At 34.7% G+C, this 12028-nt stretch overlaps 1 protein-coding gene across 1 annotated transcript; it reads right to left on the reverse strand.

Moving 5' to 3' along the window:
- Positions 1 to 607: 607 nt before the first annotated feature.
- LOC140982296 (histidine kinase 3-like) lies at positions 608 to 7192 on the reverse strand. The gene is made up of 12 exons (XM_073448763.1): positions 6517 to 7192; positions 5815 to 6413; positions 5013 to 5294; positions 4582 to 4751; positions 4250 to 4462; positions 3737 to 3923; positions 3604 to 3655; positions 3293 to 3519; positions 3089 to 3187; positions 1880 to 3003; positions 1117 to 1473; positions 608 to 1016 (listed from the first exon to the last, which is right to left on the reverse strand). The coding sequence occupies exons 2-11, from the start codon at positions 6298 to 6300 to the stop codon at positions 1209 to 1211; spliced, it is 3105 nt and encodes a 1034-aa protein (XP_073304864.1). The 5' UTR covers positions 6301 to 6413; positions 6517 to 7192; the 3' UTR covers positions 608 to 1016; positions 1117 to 1208.
- Between the last annotated feature and the right edge of the window lie 4836 nt (positions 7193 to 12028).

The raw sequence follows: 12028 nt of genomic DNA on the forward strand, positions 1-12028 counted from the left end.
TTTATTTATTTATTTTGATTTTATAAAGTTAAATAGTTTTACTTTATTTTTTATTGAATACTTTATTCTATTTAAATTTTTTTATTCAATTTTCTATTGTTTTAACTAATTGATATTATTTTAGAAACATATTTTATATATTTTTAGTGTTTAATATAAGTTTTTTAAAATTTTTATGTTGAAGATAATGAATTTAATTTCATTTATTTAATGTATTATTATTTTTTGTTTAAATATTTTAATTACATTTTGACCCAACATCTCAAAATTTTAAGATATTACACAAAGAAAACAGTTTTCGAACGTGGATTAGTATAATTATTGAAAAACGGAAGATGATCAAGTTGATTATTCAAAAACACTTTATAAAAAGAACTATATCTGCTAATCACATACTAGTTTGATGCAAGTGTTTGAACTTCGAAAGTAATAAATCTCTATACATCATTTGGATGAAATTTGAATCATAGAAATATTTGATTGTCAAATTAGATTTCTTTTAAAAGTTTAAACTATCGTTGCGTCTTGGGTCCAAAAACACACTACTCCAACATTTACTTGCCAAACAATAAAGATGAAAAATAAATTATTGCAGTAAAAGTATTACACAAAATAACAGAGAGAATTTCATTCCTCCATATTGCTCCCTCACCGTGCGGGCTAATTTGATTTTGTACAAGCTAAATACATCCAACCCCAAAAAACATGCATCATATACTTTGTACAAGTTCTCTCTCTAATTTTGTTACATTCTATTCACCTAATTAAACTTATCGGTATCAAACAAAATGAAACTCCAAACCTCCAAACTTCACTGATAAAGAATGATCATCGATCCATCTTTGCAGCTAATAAAACTTTTCTCGACCGCAAAGAGGATAAGAAATCATACAGCTTTCATCTAAATATACACCGATCGACCCCATCGAACTCTTCCTCGGATCATATACCGCCAAGAATCTTTATCTTTATGTACAATCTTTTATAACCAAAGACAACAAATAAACAAAAGTTTCCTGGAAAAAGAACAGACAAATGCATATAGTCAACACTCGATCAAAATTTTCAATACTGACTACATGAACATCTGGTTAAATTGTGATTAATAATACTTACATTTGGGGAAATGTACAGCCGAATTCACGATCCACGGTGCCTCAAAGAGCAGCTCCAGTACTTGTATTACTACAAGCATCAACTCGAAAGTTTTAAGTATTCTCATCAGTCACCGTGTGAAAGAATCTTGAAACTTCTCGATACAGTTGCTCTGCCTCAAACGGTTTTGAGACGTAACCATCCATTCCACACTTCACACATTCTTCACTTGTAGCGTGAATGACATCTGCAGTCATGGCCAAGATGGGAACATGCCAGTTTGAGTCATTTTGATAAGATTCAACCACAAGTTCCCCACATTGGATCCTGTCGTTGATTCTAGACTCAATGTCTCTAATTCTCTTGGTAGCTTCAAACCTGTAAGTCCTCACAAAGATCTAAAAATTACACCTCCTAGCTCATTTTTAAGGTATCATTTACAGTTGGCACTAGATTTACATGTAATATATGTCAAAGGGATCGAGCGACCGTTGTGCCAAAAGTAATAGCCAGTGATAGCACCACATTTCAAAATTTTTAGATTATACAATACTACAAACAGCAACACGAGACGGGGGACTCTAGTCTTACTTGCTACTACAAATGTCTTTAAAAGTAGTGAATGCGAGTTATTTCATATTCGTGTAATATTGGAACTTTAAAGATGGCATCCAAAAAAGGAATGGGATACTATATAAGGAGCAGATAGAAACCATGAACATAATAACAAACACATTGATAAGTAATGAATCTACTACACATTAATGGACTGAAGATTACTTACCCATCCATTTCTGGCATTTGAATATCCATGAAACATGCATCAATTTGATGGGGTGGAATTAACAAGGAGATGGCCTCTTTCCCCCTTTCCGCATTGACTACATCAGCCCCATACTTCTTGAGAGCACCAGCCGCCACCCTGAGGTTCACCGGATTGTCGTCCACAACCAATATTTTTCGACCACGAAGGAGATTTCTTAGAGACAACATATGAAGTTCTCCATTGCGATAATTTCCTCGGTTCCCAACACCCATTGCCCGTTGTAAGGATGCAGCCAGCATACTTGCTCTCAGAGGTTTTGTGACAACAAATGGAGTTGGAACACCTGAAGGTGAAGAACTGGATCGGGAAGAACTTGTAGAATTGGATAAAAGTAACATTCTAGGAATAACCATCGAGTTCATCTTTGTCACACAGTTGGAAAATAGAGCCGACATGCCTGAATCTTCATCCCAGATTTCCTCTTCAACTAAAATCATGTTTAATGTTTGATTTCTGGAACTTAAGCTGGACAAACTACTATTCAGATTTGGTACTAGTTCAACTTGGATTCCAAGTCGCTCTACGTGATATTTGGAGACTTTAGCTCTCACGGGATTGGGATCCACTAGCAAAGCCCTCATTCCCTGGAATTCCAAAGAAATGGAGGCAGTCTCATTGTTCACTTGCTGACTCATCTGGTCATTGAAACTGGAGCAGCCATTAGAGAAAACAGCTGTGAAACTAAAGGTCGACCCTATCTGTGGCGAGCTCGCTAACCCAATTTCACCTTTCATTAGGTGAACCAAGCACTTGCTAATGCTTAAACCAATGCCAGTGCCACCATGTGTCCGAGTGATAGAGGGCCCAACTTGCATGAAGGGATTAAATACTCGGGACTGAGCTTCCATAGGGATCCCTTGACCCGTATCCTCAACTGACACAATTATATGTACTTGGTCTGCAGAAGATGATGATGCAGAAGAGGTGGGCAGTACCTCTTGATTAAATGTCCTAAACCCAGCCCAGCTTTGTCTTCTATCAACGACAGGCAACCCACTCAATGTGCTGTCTGTCACCACTTTTAATTCAGCCACTTCTTCGACAAGATGTACCGTCACAAATATGTGTCCTTTATCAGTGAACTGCAAATAGAGAAATCATAAGTTGAAATGTACATTTATAAGGTGAGAAACTATACAGTAATGCATACATATATAGAACACTTACTTTGATAGAGTTGCTAACCAAGTTTGTAACAATCTGACGAAATCTTCCTGGATCGCCAACAAGTGTGGCAGGGACCTTATTAGAGACATAAACTGCCAACTGTTTTTGCAATTGTGTAAAGAAAGTGGATTAGAAAATATAGGAATTTAAACAGGGGCACCGGAGCAAAAGAAGCAACGTAGGAACAGGAAATCACATGCATACCTCGACCTTTTTATCTTGAGATTTTCCAGAAAGCGATAATACATCATCCAGAATAACCCTTAAATCAAAACAAACTGCTTCAAGCTCGAGTTTACCAGATTCAATCTTTGCTAGGTCCAATACCTCATTTATGAGAGAAACTAAAGCTTTTCCACTCTCTCGAGCGGTTCTAACATAATCTTGTTGAGTTTCATCCAACTCTGTATCCATTAGCATATGCAGCATTCCTGGGAAACAAGTTAAACACGATCAGAATACTTCAAATGTGATTTAATAAACTGACCAAACAAAGAAAGAATAAGAGCACTCACCAAGAACACCGTTCATTGGGGTTCTGATTTCATGGGAAACAGTAGCAAGAAACTGCATAAAAATAAAAATCATTTATATGCATGTGGACCGCATTTAGATATGAGATGTAAGGGCTTTAAGAAAACAAAGTACCTGTGACTTTGCAACATCAGCGGCCTCGGCACGTTTTTTAAGCTCCATCATCTCATGATAATCATCCTCCACTTTTGCTATCCGATTCATTGTAGCATGGAATATTTGCCCCACAAGCAATGAAATTATAAGTATGCCAACAGATGTAGTAATTTCAACCCAAGGCCAAGGTGGCTTTTGTTTGAATCTGCATGATTGATATTCTTTTAACTGTTTTACACCAAGTATTGACCATAACCAAAAGCAAATGCAATTCAGGGGAAGATAAATAATGGAGCCGAGGATTGAACGGCTACACTCAGTATATTTTTTATAAAACATTAAGAGGAACTTTTTTAAACTGCTAGTTTTGCCCCAGAAACACATTCAGTTGCTCACGTCATCCCATCATGATCCCACTTTCCCAAATTTCTGGATCGACCCATGGCCTTACTTAAGAATTCTACAAAGGAACAAAGTACAAAACTTCGGAAATCAGGGAAAAGTCACAAAGAAACGAGGAGCTAAAGTCACCTGCAACGCATCTCATGCTTTCTAAACGGATCTCCAAAGTTAAGACCACTGACATGATGCATCCCATCAGACGAGGCATTCGAACCATACATGCTGATAGGATGTGCGAAATTAGTAGTATCATACACATTTACTAGGATAGTTTGCTTACTAGCAAGCTGCTGGAGCAATTTTTCCACGAGCGATTCAATGTCAAAGATACCACCAAGATACCTGTAGGAAAGGGGAAATATCAAGGCGAGTCTCCCATTCAACCTCATTTCTTTTCGAGTAAAAATAACTGGAACCAAAAGCTACTTCAAGACTAAACAATCTGAAGTCAGACGGCGTACCCAGCAATAGCTTGGATCCTTTCAGCAGGAGTTACACTTGGGGGGAGATCACTTTTGTAGACTGCGAAAGTTAGTATTACTCCAAGGCGGTTTGTTTTCAGTAACCTAAATGGAGCAGTGAGAACGCCTTTTCCTGATTCTCTTGCTCGTAATACATTCTCACGATCTTCCTGTTAGCAAATAATTTGAGTCACAAGGTATTATTTCTTCTTACTCTCACATCTTGATTGAGGCGGATAATATCATAAAAAGTATAGGTGGCATTTAATCACAACAATGACGTGACCGAGGTGGATAACATCACAAAAAATAATTCCCTCCATTCTAATTCATGTTATATGCCCATGGAATGTGCAGCAACGTCCTTGTAAATAATATAGAACAGAGATACCATGTGGAAAAAATAAGGGTTCACTGCGAAAAAAATTTACCTCTCCAGATAGCATATCAACAGAAATTACATGAGCAACAGTATCTTGTGCGAAGATGACAGGGACATATTCCTCCTGCACAGGTGACGGCTCAAGGTCCGCCGGATCATACTCATCTTCATGTACCGGGGTTTGTACCACTTTATCCATCCTCTTAATAGTCCAACCTTGTAGTTTCTCAAATTGTTCTCTTTCAGAATGGAGCACTCTCACAGCATATGCAACTCCACTCGTAAGAGGTCTCTCAAATGCTGTTCTTTCAGTATACCTCTGGAATGTTCGCTGCAAGGTTTTGGAGTCAACAATGTGCTTTAAATCTTGTCACAAAACTTGGCACTCAAACAAAGAAATTTTCCGATGCATTCTTTATCACAATCTAACGAACCATTTCCTTTGGCAATATTCATGAGAATACTCGTGAGTGTTATGGAATCTAACAGAATAATAATCCCACATTTGATAGCTAATAACAGAGTACAAAATATTGGGATCCAAATCTCCATAAATTTTGCAACCAATAAATTAATCCACACAAGAGAACAAAGTTAGACAGCACGTGTTAGTAACATTTATTTCTGACTCTTTCTGGACAAAATATTGTGATCCAAATCTCCATAAATTTTGCAACCAATAAATTCATCCACACAAGAGAACAGAGTTAGACAGCACATGTTAGTAACATTTATTTCTGACTCTTTCTGGAACGTCATATATCACCGAAGATCATCACAAGGGCCTTTAGTTCCTGATCGCTTGATCAAGCTTTTAGAAACACGAATATATAAGAAAATTCAAGGTTCACCTGATCGATGGCAGATGGGCTTTTGTCATGATGAAAAATCGAAATCATGACGGACATTGCCTGTATATGATTCATGCTAACGTTAAACTGATCTTGCAACATCCTAGCCCTCTCATCACACATACTGGCAAGCGTCTCTTTTCTTTTCTCCGCGACTTGTAAGTTCATATACCAAAACATGGAAAATGATACTATAATCCCAAATACTATCCATGCTACCAAAAGCGGTCTCCACCAATTCTTCCTCACTTTCCGGGACCCAATATACTGTGAATAATGATGGTGGATCTTACACCCACACTCCGACATATGCCCCCATATTTTCATCCATATTTGCCCCCTATCACCAAGAAAACCAGCCTTTGTGGTCATAATTCCTCCATTACTAAACCAATTCAGAGAAATTAGAGATAGAAACCAACTGCATAGCAACAAAAGAAGATGGCCAACCTTCAAGCCAAATCCAATAACATGGAATAAATTCATAAACACTAAATAAGTAGCTTCCTCAAACAGTGCCAAATTGAGTTACCATCTGAGTTTCTCGCCATCTTTGTTAAATCTCGCTACTAATTCCCCATAAAATCTGTAGAAGATGTCTAGGTAGAACTCCACCATAAAAAAATTCCACTCCTCAATTCTTTTATGCAAGAAAAAACATCCAACAACCTCCAAAATCACTGAAACAGAATGACCGAAAACAAGTTCCACGGATGATGCTATCTTATCCACCTAAATTGCGTTAAACTAGCAGCTCAAAGACCAGGTCTTGAGGAAGATAAGAAAGTTCCCAAACGCCCCACCAAATGAAGAATCAAGGAATACCCAAGATTCCAACTTTCCGAAGTACAAAACAAAATTTTAATTTCTATCCTTCAGCTACCAACTCAAAACCTCACCCTGTGAGATGCTCCAAAACAAACCAAGCTAAGATTCTCTAGAAATAGCAGTTAGATCATAAACACGCATGGAAGCATATCTTAGCTAGGACAACAAAATCCCCCAACAAAGAATCTGACAGCAAAAAATCTTGTTTCTAAGATGGTCTCCTTAAAATCTTGGGAAAAATATAACTAATCAAACAAAATAGATTATGGGGTTTGTTTAGTTTGACTCTCAAATGAACCAACTTTCGGAGTTCTAGACAACAGCTGAGGCAAATAATTTGTTTGAGAGATTAATGATTGCCGGAGTAAATAATGTTCCCACTATGAGAAAAGAAAGAGTAGACAAAGCAGCTAATGAGCAAAAAAAAAATTTGATTCATATGGTCACTGTGCTACAAGAATCTTGAAAGCAAAATGAGGGTGGTGGTATAAACGTCCGCTAGCTAAGGTCCATTATCTCTATTGGCATTTCATCCCATCCATCCAACCCAGAGAAAATAAATCCAAGAAAGATTATTTTTTTTATTCTTTATTATAATAATTACTCGAATCCAACAATAAACTAGTACAAAGAATGGGTAACCATAAAGAAAAAGGAAAAACAAACAAACAAAATAAAAGGGCAGAAAAGGTATATTTCCACTCACCTAGAATATAAAATAAAAATAAAAATAAAAAAATCAGTGCTTTTGCCAACTTTATTTTGTGTTCTCATCCACTAGACAAGCCCTACACGCCAAGAAGTTAACTCGATTGTTCTTTGTATGCATCTGTCATCAAATGTCATCACCAGCCTTTGCATACACACACAAAATATCATTTTATATTCATAGGTGACCATAGTTATTTTATTTATTGCTCAAAATTTTTACATATTAAAAATTTTATTTTATTCTCTGTGTTCTCTCTCATTAAATTTTCTGCAAGCTGGAGATGGGAGGATAAAGAAATAAAGCATGAAAAGAAAAGTTGGATGGAAACTGAGGAGGCCCCATGATGGGTACCTTCAAGGTGTTATTATGTTTTGCTTTGGAATCTTAAGTGCTGTTTAGCTAGAGGATTCCAGCACTTAATTAATTTAATTATTAATTTCTAGTTCACATAATTAAAAATAAAATAAAACACAAAAACTCTTGTGAAAAGGTCTCACGGATCAATTTCGTGGGTCAAATCTCTTATTTGGGTCATCCATGAAAAAATATTACTTTTTATGCTAAAAGTATTACTTTTTATTGTAAATATCAGTAGGGTTGACCTGTCTCACAGATAAAAATTCATGAGACCGTCTCACAAGAGACTTACTCAAAATTAAATTCTTTCTTTTTAGAGAGAAAATGTCTCTTGTCGGAACCTTTTTAGTGTTAAACATATAACATTTTAGGATGTTTCCTTGATTTATTAAATATTATGTTGTTCGTAACAATATAATTTAAATATTTCAAAATATATGACTTGGTATTTCCGAAACTAACGCTTGATATTAATTGTCACATCGAATGTATATCATTTTACGAAAAAAATATAAATCTATTAGGGAAAAAATGGCATTTGAATTGATAATTGGCATTGTGTGTCGTAGGAAAATGGTGCAATTATAGAGTTTTACCATGCCATCTTCTAGTAAAATAAAAAAATATATATATATATATACACACACACACACACACTTCAAATTTGGAACCTTTTGGCAACACAAATTGACTTTTATGGTGCAGAGCATGGTTGTACCCAACAAACCTATTCTATGATTGGTATAGCCTTTGTCCTCTCCATTATTTTTATTATATTATTATTATTATATTAACACTAATAATAACAAAAAAGAAACGAAGAAAGCAACTTATTCACATAAAAGACAAAACAACTGAGGTTACCCCATGTAAGAAAGTTGACAATTGATAGGCCCCCTATTTAATTTACATAACAAATATAATAAACAATGGGTACATTTGTCGTAGAAATTGTGTCATGTTTCCAAATTTTCTTCGTATTTTCGATTTAATATAAGAAAATTGTTCACGCTGTCGTTTTAATTTCAGCTCAAAGGTATTTTCCGAGTTCAAATAAGTATATATATTTGAAATTGTGCTATAAATTTATGAGTTTCGAAAATCAATAAATTTTAAATTTGTATATTATTTATGTCATATAAGACTTGAAAACTAAAACAATAAATATAAATATACAATTTTTTTAAGTACCAACTGAATCAATATAATTATACTTTTTATGTATGAAATGTTCATAAATTTTTTTTAATCAATGAAGTATATATTGTTGAAAATAAGGTACGAATAAATGAATTTCAGATATCAAGTGAGTTAACTTAAGTATCAATCAACTTAAATTGGATATATATAATATATTTTTTTGGATTTTTAAGTTAGGTGATTTGAAAAAAAAAATGTTAGAAGAAAAGTTAAAACTAAGTTTTTCTATACGAAGATTGATTAAATAACTTATATTTACTGAAATCTCAATTAACCCTTAATTTAATATGCAAAAGAATATATAATTTAGTGTAAAGTTGGCTTTTACTGAATCACTTGTAAAGAAGTGATTAGGCCATCACTACACCCACTCTCTCTAATTTGGAGTTACGGGCTTTGAAAGCGATGGCCCACATCAGTGCGCTGCTAATTTGGGCTGGACCAATGTTTGATGCTTCTAAACCATTATGGGCTTTTATGACACGTGTTTGGTATATAGGGGAAAGAGAACTTTTGGAGCATCTGATTGCCACGTGGGGAATGAGATAGTTTTTCATATTATACTATATTATTAAATATGAGATTTTTAACTATTAACTATTTCTAACAAAAATTGTAGGATTCAGATATTTTGACTTGACTCGTGGCAGGATATGTATAATAAATTAGAAAAACAGAAGATGTGGTTTTCATCAAGTTGAAATATCATGAAAAATTTCACTTATCTGCTTATATTAATATTTCATACACAAATTGTTTAGGACAATGTCCTCATTCCACTTGTTTGTTTTAGACGCTAATAATTTGTTATAATTGAGATTTGAATATGAGAGTTTAACATTATATTGGTTCTAAATATTGAGAAAAATCGATATAAATCCAGAATCCATCATGTTAAATCATAAAGTATTAAATAGCAAACTGTAGCGGAAGCATATATGAAGTCAAATACTTACTATTCTGAAAATTGAAGGTACAGATATACTCAAGTTTATCCATCATGTTAATCCTTCAAATTGTCTTCTAGAATCCATCATATTAATCCATCAATTTCTGAAGGATCGGTTCAGGCACCTGCGAAGTTGCTTCAAACATAATATTCTCCATGAGTTTCAATAGCTCGTGTTCTAAGAATGTAAACATCGATGAATTAAATCGAGTTTGATGTTAAAACAAGCGGAAAATACTCGAAGTAATCATTCGTTAAGAAAGCTGACTAATTTGAAAGCAATTTAACTCGTGTAAACTGATTAACTAAAATAAAAGTAATCATTTCTTGCATATATCAGTTCAGTTATGGTGAGAACTGAACTGATAACTGCTCGAACTGATCAAATCAGTTTTAAAACAAATGTTAAGCAGTTAAGTACAAAAGATATGTTTATGGATGTTTGGATACTTCATCTGCTCGTACGTTACTCTTTCTACCACCTCGGGTAGGATCCACAAGAAGATTTTGATTTATACAAAGTTTTGTACAAACCCACTCATCTTATGACTTACCCTACTGCCTAACTGAACTCCTAGTCTAGACTGAATGCAACACCTTCTCGCCAACACTTGTTTAACGTCTATGTGTCAAAGACTACATACACAAGTTTAATGTCTTTGTGAAAGGCTCACTCAACTATTCAATAAGCTTAACTCTATGTATATGTGAGTGATTGTACGTGCGTGTGTGTGAGAACTGATATGAATACAACATGAAAGTGTTCTCACATACTGAGAGGAAAATGCTCCTAACTGAGCTGATAACACTTTGAGGTGTTCTCTCAAATCTAGGCCGATTGCTTCTGTAAGCTGATATGAGTTTTGCGTGCCCTTCTTCTTCTCTCTTATTTTTCCGCACACATGTGTATTTCCACACTTCTTGATTGATTTATTGAAGGTCTTGATATTGTATTTATAAAGGAAATGTATGACCGTACACCAAGACTCATCAAATATGTTCGTTGCAATTTGAATTTGTTCCTCGAAATGTGACTGTACTTTCCGACAGCCATTCTGAAACATTTTGGCTTTAAGCTCTGATGCAACGTACATTATTGTCTTTTAACTGGTCAACAATTTTTTCTTAATGCGCACGCTGGATTCCGTTGAATAAGCTTGTCGTGTTCTGCAAACTGATTCATTCCTAACTGACGTTTTGAACTGTTCAGTTGAACTGATCTTGAGTTGGTTTGGTGAAATCAGTTAGCTCGTCAGCTGAACTGATTTTACTGCTTCATTTGAACTGGTCAGCTGGACTCTTCATCAGTCGAGCTCTTCATTAGCTGGCCGAGCTTCTAAAGGTCTTTTGTTGAACTGCATTTCAGCTGGACAATCAGTTGTACTGGTCTTTGATACATCAGTTGTAACTGATTTAGTTCGGGCAATCAGTTGGCGCTTTCAGTTTGTGTCTTGATAGCTTCAGTTTTGACTTGATAACTGATAAGTTCGAATCCTGATCAGTTCCAGTTTCTGCGCTCTTAGGTAAATCCATTAGAAACAAAATAACAAGTTTTGTTAACATCAAAATCAAGATTGCGAATATGAAATGGTCCAACAGTTTCTCTTCAGATCTATTTTATGATAATGGGGTTAGAGATAGGGAACATGATAATACGTTATCCGAAGATCATGACCATTATATGGATAATGTTAAAAAGTATCTTATGATATTTATGATTTAGATCATCATAAAATTATAAATTACATTTTTGTGTCTACATGTTAAAAGCTCATAACCTATCAGATAAATTAAAATCCAATAACCAAAACTTTAATCGATCACTTTAAATTTGGTCTTAACTTAATAGACAACACACAACACATAATTATTCATATATAAACTCATATAATAACATTGATACAACAATATCCAACTTAGGTTATATGTGTAACATCATAATTATGTTTTGTGAAAATAACCTTATGATCTCAAAATTATTGTCATATCCGAAATGTATCTATAACTAATATGGCTCCTCAATCATATCAACATAGGATCAAATCAGTCTTCGCTGCATTGGTCATAACTAGACCCATCAATAGTTACACATGCCAAAACTGAATGACATAGATTATGAAGTTGATGTATAACATGAAAATTTCATGCAATTTGATCATAACATGCAT

Source organism: Primulina huaijiensis, chromosome 8 (genome assembly GCF_012295235.1).
Source record: "Primulina huaijiensis isolate GDHJ02 chromosome 8, ASM1229523v2, whole genome shotgun sequence".
Lineage (NCBI taxonomy): Eukaryota > Viridiplantae > Streptophyta > Magnoliopsida > Lamiales > Gesneriaceae > Primulina > Primulina huaijiensis.

Coding starts and splice junctions, on each gene's coding strand:
- LOC140982296 (XM_073448763.1), bottom strand. CDS start 6,300: ATGAATTTATTCCATGTTATTGGATTTGGCTTGAAGGTTGGCCATCTT. Junction 5,295..5,814: donor GCCCATCTGCCATCGATCAG/GTGAACCTTGAA, acceptor AAAACCTTGCAG/CGAACATTCCAGAGGTATAC. Junction 3,924..4,249: donor AAGCATGAGATGCGTTGCAG/GTGACTTTAGCT, acceptor TCAATCATGCAG/ATTCAAACAAAAGCCACCTT.